This window comes from Penicillium taxi, assembly GCF_028828555.1.
Source record: "Penicillium taxi strain IBT 34144 chromosome Unknown utg000004l_segment0_segment0, whole genome shotgun sequence".
Classification (NCBI taxonomy): domain Eukaryota; kingdom Fungi; phylum Ascomycota; class Eurotiomycetes; order Eurotiales; family Aspergillaceae; genus Penicillium; species Penicillium taxi.
This window is the reverse complement of record NW_026643206.1, coordinates 1,382,983-1,397,161: the sequence shown is the minus strand read 5'-3', so window position 1 is coordinate 1,397,161 and position 14,179 is coordinate 1,382,983. Positions and strand designations below refer to the sequence as shown.

At 47.3% G+C, this 14,179-nt stretch overlaps 5 protein-coding genes across 5 annotated transcripts; 2 read left to right on the top strand and 3 right to left on the bottom strand.

Moving 5' to 3' along the window:
• Positions 1 to 77: 77 nt before the first annotated feature.
• N7495_005439 (uncharacterized protein) lies at positions 78 to 1,229 on the bottom strand (the record flags this gene model as incomplete). The annotated part of the gene is made up of 1 exon (XM_057208090.1): positions 78 to 1,229. One exon carries the CDS (start codon positions 1,227 to 1,229, stop codon positions 78 to 80), a length of 1,152 nt encoding a protein of 383 aa, XP_057061864.1.
• A 3,052-nt stretch (positions 1,230 to 4,281) lies between these two features.
• On the bottom strand, positions 4,282 to 5,139 carry N7495_005438 (putative mitotic spindle checkpoint protein (Mad2B); the record flags this gene model as incomplete). The annotated part of the gene is made up of 1 exon (XM_057208089.1): positions 4,282 to 5,139. The coding sequence occupies one exon, from the start codon at positions 5,137 to 5,139 to the stop codon at positions 4,282 to 4,284; it is 858 nt and encodes a 285-aa protein (XP_057061863.1).
• Positions 5,140 to 7,733: 2,594 nt separating this feature from the next.
• Positions 7,734 to 10,917, top strand: N7495_005437 (uncharacterized protein; the record flags this gene model as incomplete). Its single annotated transcript, XM_057208088.1, has 2 exons — positions 7,734 to 9,082; positions 9,144 to 10,917. 2 exons carry the CDS (start codon positions 7,734 to 7,736, stop codon positions 10,915 to 10,917), a joined length of 3,123 nt encoding a protein of 1,040 aa, XP_057061862.1.
• Positions 10,918 to 11,226: 309 nt separating this feature from the next.
• N7495_005436 (class I SAM-dependent methyltransferase) lies at positions 11,227 to 12,568 on the top strand (the record flags this gene model as incomplete). The annotated part of the gene is made up of 3 exons (XM_057208087.1): positions 11,227 to 11,268; positions 11,470 to 12,237; positions 12,290 to 12,568. 3 exons carry the CDS (start codon positions 11,227 to 11,229, stop codon positions 12,566 to 12,568), a joined length of 1,089 nt encoding a protein of 362 aa, XP_057061861.1.
• A 123-nt stretch (positions 12,569 to 12,691) lies between these two features.
• Positions 12,692 to 13,306, bottom strand: N7495_005435 (uncharacterized protein; the record flags this gene model as incomplete). Its single annotated transcript, XM_057208086.1, has 2 exons — positions 12,692 to 13,206; positions 13,264 to 13,306. The coding sequence occupies 2 exons, from the start codon at positions 13,304 to 13,306 to the stop codon at positions 12,692 to 12,694; spliced, it is 558 nt and encodes a 185-aa protein (XP_057061860.1).
• Positions 13,307 to 14,179: the final 873 nt, after the last annotated feature.

Below are 14,179 nucleotides of genomic sequence, written 5' to 3'. Positions count from 1 at the left end.
GTGGCTCTTATATATGATGATATATGATGCCAGAAATCTTAAAAACACCATGATCGAGTCTATCGCAGGTCATTCGATCAGCACCACGCAAACTTCTCATTAAAGAGCCAATCCACATCGTCGCTCAGTCCATGTTCAGCTCCCGTCCACCGCAAACTGCAAATACTGCTCTTCTCACGGTGCACAAGCTGGATATTTGGATCTAGCTTCGCCACTGCCTTTTGCAGCAGTGGTGACGGATTCCAGAACTCGACCTTGCTCAGCCCCCACTCATGTGCCTCCTCCTGGGCGCGCTCTAGGATTCCAACAATAGCCTGGACCAATGAGCTCTCCTCCTCAACTGACTTGGGCTCATCATATACCCAATGCAAGATGTACAAGATATTACTCTCGGGCGATTCACCAAAGTTCCGGTTCCACACGGCATATACACGAGCATCATCGTTCCCAGCACCCTTGATGACAGGTTGGGAGCGCTGCAGAAGCTTCTGAGCCGTGAACTCCTCACGGGCCCAGTGCCACACGAAATGATCGAAATCAGGAATAACCGCAACTTGAACATTAGACGACTTCTGCGAAGCAGTCTGCAATTCCTCTCGCACTTTAGTCATGACCGTATCATTACACATGAAACTTTTCACATCCGTCGGAAATAAATCCCTCGTCTTGGACTTCGCAGCTCCAGCGGCCGAAGCAGCCGGCAAAGAAAACTGTGCAGAAGGAAACGGCTTCCACCCCAACTGCGTGTAAAACTTCTTTCCAATATCCGAGTAAAGAATAGAGAACAACGATCTACCCCTCGGCTGTTCTTCCACCAGCCACTTTTCAAGCTTCTTACCCAGCTCTTCGCACATGCGTTTAGCGTAGCCTTTACCCCGGAACTCAGCCCGGCAGTAGACACATCCAATACCATGTGTAACTACGTCTTCCAGCGCCCCGTTGTATGCTAACAATGCCCTTTTCTTGTATGTTTCGCATGCGCTGAGAATCGTACGTTTACCCTCTGGCTCGGAACGATCCACCAAGATCCAGATTGTTAGGCTGTCGCGAGTCAACGACTGGTTAAGGAGAAGATTCTCACGGGAAATATATGCGTCGAGATCCAAAGGGCCTTTCCATGCAATGCTGTTGAGCTTGAGGCATTCAATGCGCTCCTCCGCTGTAGCGCGGACCAAGACGAGGTCAGGAGAATCTCCGGCGGGAAGTGAGGGAATAGCCGAGGCAGTCATGTTTGTAAGTCTACAGTTTCTTCAATATTGGATATATATATATATATATATGGTCCAGGAAGAGCAAAGCAATGGAATATTGAAGTAGAAAGTAGAAAGTTGGGGCTATTTCCAAGTTTTCAAGGTTCAGGGAAGTGTGAAGTAAGATCCGGGGTTGAAGCTAGGAGAGATGCAGCTAATAAATCTGCCAAATATCGGAGGCTTTCGGGTAGCACCAGTAGAGTCAGATCCCCTCAGTTACCCAGATATGACTTTGTTTGAAAGAACCCTGAAACTGCCTTGAATGAATATTGAATCGGGCCGATGACAAGCGACGGCAAGCGATAAGCTCCCGCTTGGACTTTCCGTTTTGAGGCTCTTTTAATCAGATCTTATCTGTCCTTTATCAATGAACTATAACAATAAGTACTACGTCTTGATAGCAACGTTATAAATCGAACAGATTACATAGGTATATCGATAGAGTATCGTCAATTGATCTTTCAAGGCTAGGAATGATGGATGAAATTTGATTATTTGAAACTATGGGGACAGTTAAGCATCAGCTTGCATGTTGGATAGTCCTCACCTGGGCGCTTGTACTTTTGCATCAGCTTTTGGTGGATGGCGTAGCCAAATGCAACAAAGGATGGCATGCTCTCGATGTCATAATACAAACTAATTTAATGTGACTTGACCTAATGCTAACAGCGCTGGCATCGAAAGCAGAAGTCAGGGTTGGCGATATTGGCCTTGAATCATGAATATCCAAGCTTTGTCAGTGTTGATATTGATTTCGGTATTGGGTAGAACACGGGTATATATTCTGAAATTATGTGTAAGTACTTACTGTATATCTAATTTTAGCTGACTTGATCTGCGCTTATTTCTTTTCAGTGTGCACTCTTACCAGACTCTTCCTCTCCACAACCCTCTATAATTGACAATCCCACTATTTTCCCCCTCCAATTTGAAACAATAGCCAAAGTTTCTATTTCAAAGTAAAGTAGCTCACTTCCTCCCAAAAAGCGGCTTTGCTAACGCGTCTTTCTCTAGCCTGCTTGCCCGTTACCATGGACCTCAAGTGTCAATTCATATCATGATCTCTGATAAAGAGCATTCAGTCGCAAAAGACCTCATCTGCTTAGAATCAGCTGTGTTCTCTGCAGCGTTCGAAGGTTCTTTGCCGAGTGGAAGTCCCAGATGGTGATTTTAGATAAAATGGAGGATTTGGTAACGGTACGAGGCCTCGAAGCTCTGATTCAGTGACTTTACATCCTTGTGGTCAATTTCAGTGATATCAAAGATACAAGCGAAAATATCTCTGCTGTAATGGAGCTTGCGCAACTAGCAGACAGATATGACGTGAAGGGTTAGAAACTGCTATTGCGGATTTCATAAAATCAACCATCAAACCCAATTTCTGGACTCCTGACATCCTCTCTTTATGACACCGACACACAGTGCCTGTCGCATCACTTCGGGGTTGATCATGTATCGGAATCTTCCGGTGCGTTGCATGCTGGTATCTGCTTCGGTGGAAGGGTATTTGATTAGCGAAGACCATAAGTTTGCTCAGGCTACCCAAGGTCGTCCATCACTTGGAGCTGATCTCCGGGAGGTCAGATCAACTATCAACCGTATTAGCCCTCCTCAAAATGAGGTTAAATTCAACTTTCTTCGACCAATTCAGCGGAAGGTTGCTCGAGATCAACGACGATGCACACATCTGATTGCCGCATGTGTTATCACATCATTGCAATGATGGAGATAGAAATTTATTTAATATAAGCAAAATAGTAAGGATTGGAAGCTGGCCTATACGATCATCAAAAGTGCATGCAATAAGTCATCATTTTTAAGTCAAGCTCGAGATTGAATTCAAACATTCGGGGAGACTGAGGACAGAAAAGCTATGAGTGGATATATTACTCTATTGAGTACGAGAAGGGATACTCATATACCTAAGTAACAGTATGACCACTTGGGAATCGAGATGGGACTGATCCCATCACCTCGCTCCATCACCAAAAACAAGAGAAAATGATATTCACTGATGAGGTTCCAATGTTTATGAAATAAGAAAACTGTTGCTGAGATCAAACTTCCAATCTTGGGAAGTGAGAATTACCTGCTCTTCTGATATTGAAGTTGGCTCTAACCGTCCTATCTCACAGCGGAAGATCCTCAATTACAAATTCTTTTCCGCTGATAGGGTCTGTAAGCTGTCTCGAACCGTCGTTCATTCTGCCGATTGTCAATGCCACCTCTCAGAGGCCTTTCCCCAAAGATGCGTGTTCCAGAGTCGTCCGTTAGAACAAGTATCGTAGTCCAGGAATCTTTTGACTGAAGTTGCAGCCACAACACCATGTCATGGATGTTCTTGGTGCAGAAAGGTGGCCGAGGCAATATGGCCTAGTCACCATTTTACCAATCAATGTTGAGTATCATCAAGATCACATTAAAGGCTGGCCTACAAGGCAGTCAAAAGTGCACATGGGCATGAACAAGTTTAGAGTCAGATCGAGATGGCCTTCTCATTGGTGTATAATCAGATTGGCTAAAAATTGTAAAATTGTAAAATTGTGAAGATAATCATATGCTTGGGATATTCCAAGGCATATGGTATGAAAAAAAGATAACGGATCGCTAGACCGCAGTTTATAAGACCAGAGATCACAAAAAGATATAAGGTAAAGATTCTGGCAGAGTAATATCAGAACCAAATAGTGGGTTGAGAAGAAAAAAACAAAATGTAAGAGAAGGAGTGTTAGGAAAAATAAAAGGGGAGAGGGGGAGAAAAAGAGGGGGGAAATATATATATATATAAAGCTGATAAATGCAAGTATGAAGAAGAGAAGAAAGAAGGAAGAAAGTGCTGCGAGCCCCATAAATCGACAGTTCTCCGTTTTCTATAGTTGCGCCACTTTCTTGGAGGGAAATTCCTGATTTCCTTGTCCATCATGTGTCGATCATTGGTCACGCTAATTCAATAATGAGGCTGGAAATGGATGTGGACATATAATAAACGAACAACGATTCCCCATGACACAATTATAGGTGAGGTAAATGTTTATGATGGCTGCTCTGAGTCCACCGGGTCGTTAAATTTCTGTCGTGCCTCCTCAACCCACAGCTCCAATCGCAGCTCTCCAGCCTCAACACGTCGTACCGGTACCGTTTTAGCACGACCATTTGAGGTCTGAGGGGGTGAAGGGTCATCTTTCCGTACTTTTGACACAGAATAGGGGGCGGTACAGGATCGCATGTGCACCTTTTCAGGTTCGGCAACAATCCAGGTTTGCTCCTCTCTGGTGGTACCTGCGGGAGGGAGGGCATCCTCTCGCACTTCGATACAGACAGTGAAGCTGAATTCGTCATCGCGGGGTAGCGGGGTCAGTCGCGCACATGCTGACGCGAGGCGAGCCAAACAAGCCCGGAATTGTGACTCGAGGTCGACAGAGGTCGGGGCGGTGTTCGCGTTCACAGGAGTTGTGGGTAAATTCTCACTTCTTTCCTCGAATGTGGTGTTTACCTCCCCCGCAGGAGCTCGCGGGAAGCCCGATAGATCGAAGGCATATCGCTCGAGAGGTTGGTTGGAGCGGAGAGATGAGATGATGATGCTGACTGCGGTAATTGTGCCTTTCAAAATTTCTGTTCCAACTGCGATTGATGCGTCATTGATATAGTCACAAACTTTCGGGTGACGAGACTGTCGGACTGGATAGTTGTACGCCCGCACGGGGAGAAATGTTGCACGTGGATAGACTGATCGTAAAAAGAGTATTTGGTGGACGGAAACTGTAAGGAAGTTGGTGAAGGAAGCTGCCAGCGCTGCCTGGTTTGTAGGCAGCGATCGAGTAGCAGGGAGCGGTGCGGAGAAAGTGGTCATGGTGGCGGTGGTAGTACTGGTACTGGTTTCACTGGCCATTGGCATTGCCGTCGGTTGTGAAATTCTTTTCTACAGGAAGTGTGGTCTTGATGGAGTCTCGAGGGAATTTGAATAATACTCCACCCTAAGGCTAATCATCGCTCTGCCTTTCTATAGTCATCGGTCAACGTGGGATCCACTATAAAAAGTTTGAGGTGTGTATATATCAAAAATCTTGAAGTTGGTGGGGATGAAAGATGGGAAAGGAACAGAATGCATAGGTGGGCTTCTTCAAGAGGATTTATGGAGGAAGTAATGTAGGTAGAGAGGGTTGAGTGAAGATTTGTTATGGGCCAAAAATCGGTGTTGTTCAAGAAGGGGGTAAATGAGAAAGTAGAAGAACCTACGCTTTAGTGGACAAGACAGCAAAGTGCAAGCACTATCACACAGCACGGGAGCAGAAAAAGCGATGTATTCTTAGGCGCCGATCTCAGGAAGAAGGCATCAACTTTTTTTTGGGAGGGAGAGGGGGGGGGGGAGAAATGATGTTCCCTGAGGGGTGGGTTTCTCAAGCGAAAGGGATAGGCGGTATGGGGTAGACTAATACGAGGCGAGAAAGCTGACGTAGGTTGAACCCTTAATAAGCTCGAGAGAAGAACTGAGAAGAAGAGGCGACGAAATTGAGGGGAAGTGGAAGATGAAGGTGGAAAGTCACGACGTCACGTGGTTGGGATAAAACCTCCTAAAACCTCCTTCTTTTTTTACTCGAGTTACCTAGGTACAGGAAACCTATTTAAAATTCAAATCGTTCCTAATGTTGAATATATACTATTACAATAGTGGCACTGCTGGTGGGAAGATATCAAATTAAAAAAAAAAAATAGTTGAGATAACTAAGCTAAATTGTATAGGGGGGAATGTGTAGTAGCAGTATACAGGTTTTGCCCTAGTACCTGGGTATTTGCTTCTATTGTTTTTTTTGTCCCCACTGATTAGTTGAGCTAGTGCTAGACGAGGGAAAATGGGACACGCTAGCGACGAGGGGCGATCATCAGAAAAATAATACAAATTTAGTGTAATAGAGAAGAGGATAAGGGCCCGTTCATGAAACAGCCATGGGGGAACCAACCGGGGTATACTCCATATTTTAAGACTGAATTATACTCCATGGAGTTTGATGTCGAACCTTGGAAAAGTAGTAGAAACTAGCTTATCTGTTACCCTTGGTCAATATTTCCCAAGTATAAGATCCCACTCAACTCCCACTCTTTCATATCCACTAGTAAATCCATGCATGCGTACTTACTACAACTCCACTCCAAAGGTACAAGGTATTTACTATTTGCAATCTCTTTTTTCTAAATTAACCCCGCGGTGGAACTTACACCGCACGCCCTATATGGAGTTCAATTGGTATCAGGTCCGTAATCGGGTACGCACTCGATTTCACCGATGATCTTCATGTCAGACGGCAGTGGCGGCAATAAGATATACCCTTGGCTTTGATTTCTACGGCTGTAGGGTTATCTCTAACAAAATCATATATCATCATATTCCATCCTTCCGACGCCCTGTACCCAGAATGATCAGGCATGATCGGGCATTTGCTTTGATGGAGATTTAATGAGGGGCTGTCGTCGATCTTCTTAATTGGCAATTTAACCCAATTGAGACTATGATGAGACTATAATGACACTATAATGAGACTATGACTTGAGTCACTTGATTGCTATGTTATAGTCCCACTCACATTTGCTCACGAATCTAAAACTCTGCCTATGAGAAACGTGCCCACATGGTGGATTTTTAAGCAATGGGCTGACATTTTATAATTCTGATCCTTAGTGGGCCTTGTAAATCCTTTCTGAACGATTCATGATCTATCCACTGACCTAAGAATAGGAGAATATCACACCACGAGCCTCAAGGTCCAATATATATACATGTGAAACGGTTCTGAAGCTGAGAGGGTAAGATAATGAAGGCAAGCAGAAGATATCAACTTGATGAGGCTTTTCCGAAGCCCCCACTTCATCCTGTAGTTAATGAACTGAAATACCAGTGTATTCTGGTATACACAGACACAGTCACTCCGTGTATTCCGTGACTAAGAGATAGTGCAATCCCTTTGACGCGAAGTATGACCACTGGAGCACTGATATGTTCCTCACAGCTCCCATCAATCGGCCGAGTTGGCTCTTATAAACGCCAAAAGGTACTCTGCAGTACTTCGTATTCGTAACTCGAGATCTGAAGAACCATGACTCATTGGCCTCTAAATAGTACTAAAACACTAAAATACTAAAATTAGACCATCTGGTGGGGAACGTTGAACCTTTGAATGATTGACCTCTTGGTATGGCAGAGTAGGGCAAACCATGGTGACTTTTCATCGGAGTGGTCTCCATGATAAATTCACATATCACTAGTTATTAATGTAGCAACAGTATCTTCGACGCGTAGTTAAGATAACTAAGTAGTTAATTGACTAATTAATTCCATTATTTTATTATTATTATGAACACTTGAGATTATCAGGCCTTGACCGCCTTCTGCCCCTCGTGTCTCCTTATCGTCGCATTAATTGTTTTTCTCATCGCGCGACGCAGCTTGACAACACTCTCCGTTGTCATTAATCGATCACACCACCAGCCATGGAGCAAGAACTCTTGTCGCTCCTGGCAAATACCCAGTCATCTGTATCCCAGACGCGAAATGCCGCCGAGAGTCAACTTCAACAGCTCTATCCGAACGAAACCTTCCCCATCTCCTTGACAGCTATCGCTTCCCATGAGTCTGTCCCGGTCAATCTGCGTCAGTCCGCCATTTCGGTCCTGCGTAATTTCATCAGCGAAGCATGGTCCCCAAACCTGGACGAGTTCAAGGGTCAAATCCTTGTAAACGACGCGAACAAGGCACAAATTCGCCGCGCACTGGTCGAGCTTGCCACTACAACGGAAACACCAGAACGCAGAGTCAAAGCCTCCGCTAGTTATGCCGTCAGCAAGATTGCCAGTGCTGACTTCCCCGATGATTGGCCCGAACTGTTACCCTCGCTGTTGCAGATCATTAATGACGCTTCCACCAGCGATATTGCATTGCACGGCGCGTTGAAGGTATTGCTGGATCTCGTCGATACTGGGTTTAGTGATGAGCAATTTTTTAATGTCGCCCGCGATCTCGTCTCTTCACTCTTCGCTGTGGCTACTTCCCAGTCACGGCGCCCGATCTTGCGGGCACTCTCAGTTGCAGTCTTCCGGTCCTGCTTCGACACATTGGAGATGGTGATGGAACAACACAAGGCGGCTATCAAGCAGTTTGTGGATGAGGTGCTGAGTGGATGGTCGCCGTACTTCGTCGAGACCTTGAAGGCTCCCTTGCCCCAGCCCCCCACCGAGGAGGAATACAACAAGTCGGGCGAGGTTGCATCTCAATGGCGTGGCGTCGTTGCCTTGAAAATGCAGGTTGTCAAGACGCTTATGAAGATTCGCATGGTCTTCCCTGGCCTCATGACAGCCCTGAGCCCAGAATTTTTTTCGGTTATCTGGACTGAACTCAATAACGCGCTCCCCATCTTTTCGAATTTCTTCGTTGAGAACGAACGCCAAAATCGCCTGGAAGATGCGGACGGGCTTCCTTACTCGCTTGATCTCCTCGTCCTGGAAGAGCTGGACATCATCCAGACCCTTTTGAAGGCTCCCCCAGTGAAAGCAGAACTGCAACAACAACTTCAAAATGCCGGCGCCGCTGCTACTTCGACTGGCTGGTTGCCTGAGATCATGAAACTTGCCTGCTCCTATGCGCAGATTACCGCCGAAGCAGAACTTCTGTGGGAAATTGATGTAAATCTGTATTTGTCCGAGGAGACTTCGGTCACTGCCAACTACACTCCCCGCACATGTAGTGGTGACCTGGTCATCAAGACTGGCGAGTGGCTAAAAGCCAAGGCAGCTGAGAGCCTTCTGGGCTATATGAATACTCTGTTTGCCGACAATACTGCCTCGTATGGTGCTCATATTTTTTTCCCTCGCATTTCTTCCCAATCGATCTAACATTCTACTTAGATGGAAGCTCCGTGAGGCAGCTCTTTACATTCTTAACGTCTTACTGCGGGACTTCGCCGAAGCAAACCAGGACTTCTCCATGGAACTCACAAATCAGTTCCACCAGTATTCACACTATGCAATTCAGCAACAGGATGATCTTTTGCGTGCACGTGGCTATCTTGTTGCCGGATCCCTTACCAGTATTGCAGGTGAAGGATTCCAGGGACCCGCGACCTCGTATTTGGAGGCGGCGCTGAAAGCTATCGCCGACGACCCTTCAGAGCTCGTTCAAGTATCTTGCATCCGCGTTCTTCAGGATATTCTGCCATCGCTACCCAAGGGTGTATCGCAGCCCCTCCAATCAACTGTCATTGCCACCGTCTCAGAGTATGTGTCTGCGCATGATTTGCGTGAGCAGGTTGAGGCCGACGACCTCAAGATCACCCTGGCAGAGACACTCCGAGACACAATCATGATAGATACGACCGTGGTCCTGAATTCAGTTGCCCTTGATGTTCTCTTTAATATCGCCAGCAGCGGCGCAGATAACTTCCAGCTGATCATGACAATTACTGAAGCCTTTGAAGATATTGTGGAGGAGATCACCGAGCATGGGCCTGAAGCTTTCTTGCGCCTTTGTGAGAAGGTGCTTCCATCCCTGATGGGTGCTATCGATATTGGGAATATTACGGAAGAAAACTCGCTGACTTGCTTTGCGGTCGACATGATCCGGGCTTTGGCTGATCGCAGTCTCGAGCCAATGCCTCCCGGATTTGTGCAGACCATTTTCCCCAAGCTAAACCGTCTGCTCCTCGACTCGACTGAAGCCGAACTGATTCGGCCTGCCACGGAAGCTGTGCGACACATGCTAGCCCACGACTTTACGCAGTTTGTGGAATGGCGGGACCCGCTATCGGGCAAAGATGCCATTGAAGTTGTCCTTGTCATCATTGACCGACTACTCGGGCCTGCTGTTGATGACGATGCTGCAACTGAAGTCGGCCAGCTGGCAGCAGAGCTTGTGGAGAAAGCTGGGCCTGAGCGCCTAGGTCCTTATCTGCCCCAGCTTCTCCAGGCCGTGGCCCAACGACTCGCGACCGCCCAGCGGGCAGCCTTTATTCAAAGCCTGATTATTGTATTTGCGCGACTCACACTTATCAGCGCGCGCGAAGTCGTTGACTTCCTTGCTCAGATAAACCTCGGCGGCCAGAGTGGCCTGGTGGTGGTGCTGAGCAAATGGCTCGAGAATTCGGTCAACTTTGCCGGTTACGACGAAATCAAACAGAATATCTTCGCACTGGCGCAGCTGTTCGAGTTGTCGGACCCACGACTCAACGAGGTTCCGGTCAAGGGCGACCTCATCATCCAGGATACCGGTCGTATCAAGACGCGGTCGCAGGCCCGTAAGAATCCCGACCAATTCACAACAGTCTCTGCACCATTGAAGATCGTCAAGGTGTTGGTGGAAGAACTGTCTGCAGCTTCGGGTAACAAGGAGATCGATGCAGCAATTGCAGCTGGACTCGATGCCGATGATGATGATGATGAAGATGATGACTGGGAGGATCTGCCTGGATCAGTTCTCGATCTCGGACTCGGCATGACAAAACAGGCATTGATGAACTACGGAGAGGGAGGACAGGAGGGAGTGTTTGGAGTGCGAAAGCGAGATGATGATACCCAAGCCTTCCTCGTTGACTTCTTCCGTCGTGCTTCTACTCAACCTGGATTCCAGGAAGTGTATGGAGCATTGACAGCGGATGAACAAGCCAAGCTCCAAACACTTGGCTAGGGCAGTATCCATATGAATGATAAACAAGCGAAAAAAGAAAAAAGAAAAAAAAAAGCAATTTAACTTGGTAGGATTAGAGCAGAAATATACCTATCACTCCTAGTGATGTAGTAGAACCAAAGTAGACCAGGCCGAACCCGACAGACTGGGACATTGACAGGGAGTATGAAGAACATCAAATCAAGTCCAAAACACACTAAAGCGGGGTGTGATGGATCACCATTTCCCCATAAGACGCTCTGACCTTCTTCTTCATGGAATCTGGATAAATCTGGATATCTTATTCTTCCTTCCCTCATCCCCCTGGCCATGACTCAACAACCAAATTTCAATGAACGTATTCAGGTCGATGTAAGCACTTCTTTCTTATAGCTCTAATTTTTTCCCCCTCGTTCGTTATTCACATTTGCTTATTATTTCTTTCTTGTCGTCTCTCTTGTAACAAATACTATATCGTATGAAGAGTACGAAGTCGAGCCCCTCACCAAAAGAACCCCCCTTAATCTCATCCCTGCTCCACATGGAAACCCCCTGTCTAAGTCTTCAATCTAGACAAGCGACGAAGATTCCATCTTCGAAACCGACTCACTCCTAGACTCCAATCTCTCATTCGCCTCGTCAATCAGAGACTACTGCTACGAAAATGGCCGCCGCTACCACGCATACCGCCCCGGCCAATACCCATTCCCAAATGACCAAGAAGAACAAGAGCGCCTTGCTCTAATGCACCACCTCTTTAAAATGCTCACAGGTGGCGACCTTTATCGCGCCCCGATCCCGAGAGACACAGAACCAAACACAGAAACAGGAACAGGAACAGGAACGCGAACACAAACATGCCCGCCCCGCCGCTTCTTGGACATTGGTACCGGTACGGCGGAGTGGGCCGTGGAGATGGCAGAGGCCTTTCCCAATGCCGAAGTTATCGGCACAGACCTCAGTCCCATCCAGCCGACCTGGTCGCCGCCAAACTGCCGCTTTTTCATCGATGATATTGAGAGTGACTGGGCCTATTCTCCTAGTGAGGCGTTCGATTATATACATGCACGGTCTATGGGCGGTGGGGTGGCCGATTGGCCGCGGCTGCTCCGCCAGGCGTTTCAACACTTGAAGCCAGGTGGATGGGTGGAGATTCAGGAGTTTGAGACTATTGCATCTTCAGACGATGGCTCGCATAATGAGGCAAAGCTTCTCAATCAGTGGCTGGAGCGCTTGACCAGCGCCAGCATTCAATTTGGGAAACCGGTTAATCATGCACGACAGGTTGCAACTTGGATGGAGGAATGTGGGTTTCAAAATGTTACCGATGATACGTACAAGGTATGGTATTTACGAGAGATGTGATTGATTTCCTTTGCTGATATTGCCGCAGTGTCCTATTGGTGGTTGGGCTAAGGACCGCCGGCTTAAGGAAATCGGTCGTATCGGGCGAGTTAGTATCATCGAGGCTGTTGAGCCGTATACATTGGCGCTGTTCACACGGATACTGGGTTGGAAGTTACAGGAAGCACAGGAGTTCATGGACCGAGTGCGAAAGGAGATGGCCAACAACAAGTACCATGTCTATGTATTTTTCCACTTTATCTATGGACAGCGACCCATGGAGACTGAGACTGATCAGACCCAGACTCCCGTGGAAAGTCTTACTTGATTGACTGACGAATTAACGACTTATGACTGCATCTTTATGTGTTCGATTATCTTTAGGGTATATTCAATATCTTGGATACGGGTGATGAGCCAGCTCAACCCGTTATATGAACTTCCAAACCTTCTATCCCTCAAAGCTCCCAATGCCTAGAACCTGGCATATCCCCGATACGGCCTCTTCAGGGGTCGCGCTGACTCGGACAACCTGCACGACTTGGGCCACGCGCTCTTCGTCGCAACCGCTAATCGTGTCTAGCAGAGTCTCCAAGAGCTTGTGCTTCTCTTGGCCCTTCCAAGCGCCAGGGATGGAATAGGCGTTCTGATGTGAATTCTGGGATTGCTGCGGGTCGAAATTATTATTGGACGGAAAGCATGAATCTGAATAAGGATGTGCAGGCGTGAATTGATGCCCGAAATCCCCTCCCCGCTGCGCATAATATGCAGATTGTTCATCTTTGGGGTGTTGGTAATCTGAATACCCCGGACCGGGTATGTATTCAGGCGCGTTGGCCGCGATATAGTTGTTATGCGTTGACACATGCGCACTCGCGTACGCAGGATCAAATTGAAATGATTGGGGGAAAACCTCCTGCGACATTTGATCTGCATGAGGCTGGGTGATCACATCCTCGATCGGATCTGGTGCAGCAGGTCAGCATTAGGATCGCTATCCGAATAGCAAAAGAAAAGACAAACTTCCATCCCCGGTCAATCCGGTCGCCACATCTTCCGCATACATTCTATGCCAAACCGATACAGGGCACGGTGTTTGGTTTGCACTTTCATTCCCAATACTATCGGGACTAGCGATATGTACTGAATTGGCGTTCGTCGACGAAGGAGAGGAACCGTGCCAACTCCCCTCCGCTGAATCAGAGAGGGCTCTCGCTGTACCGGCAGACCGAGCCGTATAGCCATGAGCGTCACTCCTGCGTGCCGAACTAGAGCTGGACCTTGAATTGGAAATCGAGCTCGAGCCGACGACCCCACCCGAAGATCGCGCATGCGACGCTCTATGCCGACTCCGACTTTGGCTCCTACTCCTAGACGGACTCGGCGCACGCGGTCCCTGGTTTAATTGTTGGCGCAATTGCGCGACTTCTCGACGCAAGCGATCAATCACTTCGGATTGACTGATATGCGCTCGGTCTTCGGCTGTAGTGACGTATGAGCATTCAGCTTCTAAACCACGGAGAATACACGCATGGCATGGTACAGCGCGGTCGCACTAATGAGAATAAAAAAGAGGTATCCGTTAGTTATATTATTGAGGTCTACTTTCTGTTTTCTTTGTTTTCTTTTTTTCCCCTCGGAGCGGAGGAAGATGAGGGGGTGTCGAAAAGGTGGGGAATATGGAATACCTTGACTTTGCGCTCACGACATCTTAGACATGATTGCTGTGGGCGGGTCTGACCCTTATTTTTTGAATCTGGCATCTGGCCGCATTAAGTGAGGTTGTGAAGAATTGGTGTTGGAAACCCAGGACTCCTCACCATGTAAGCTAACTATCCCTGGCGCCACTAACTCCCCTGATTGGTAGTCATATCTTACGCATTCATGATATCAATTCATTTGGAAAATTACTTGTAAACTGAACTGAAACCTATAGGAT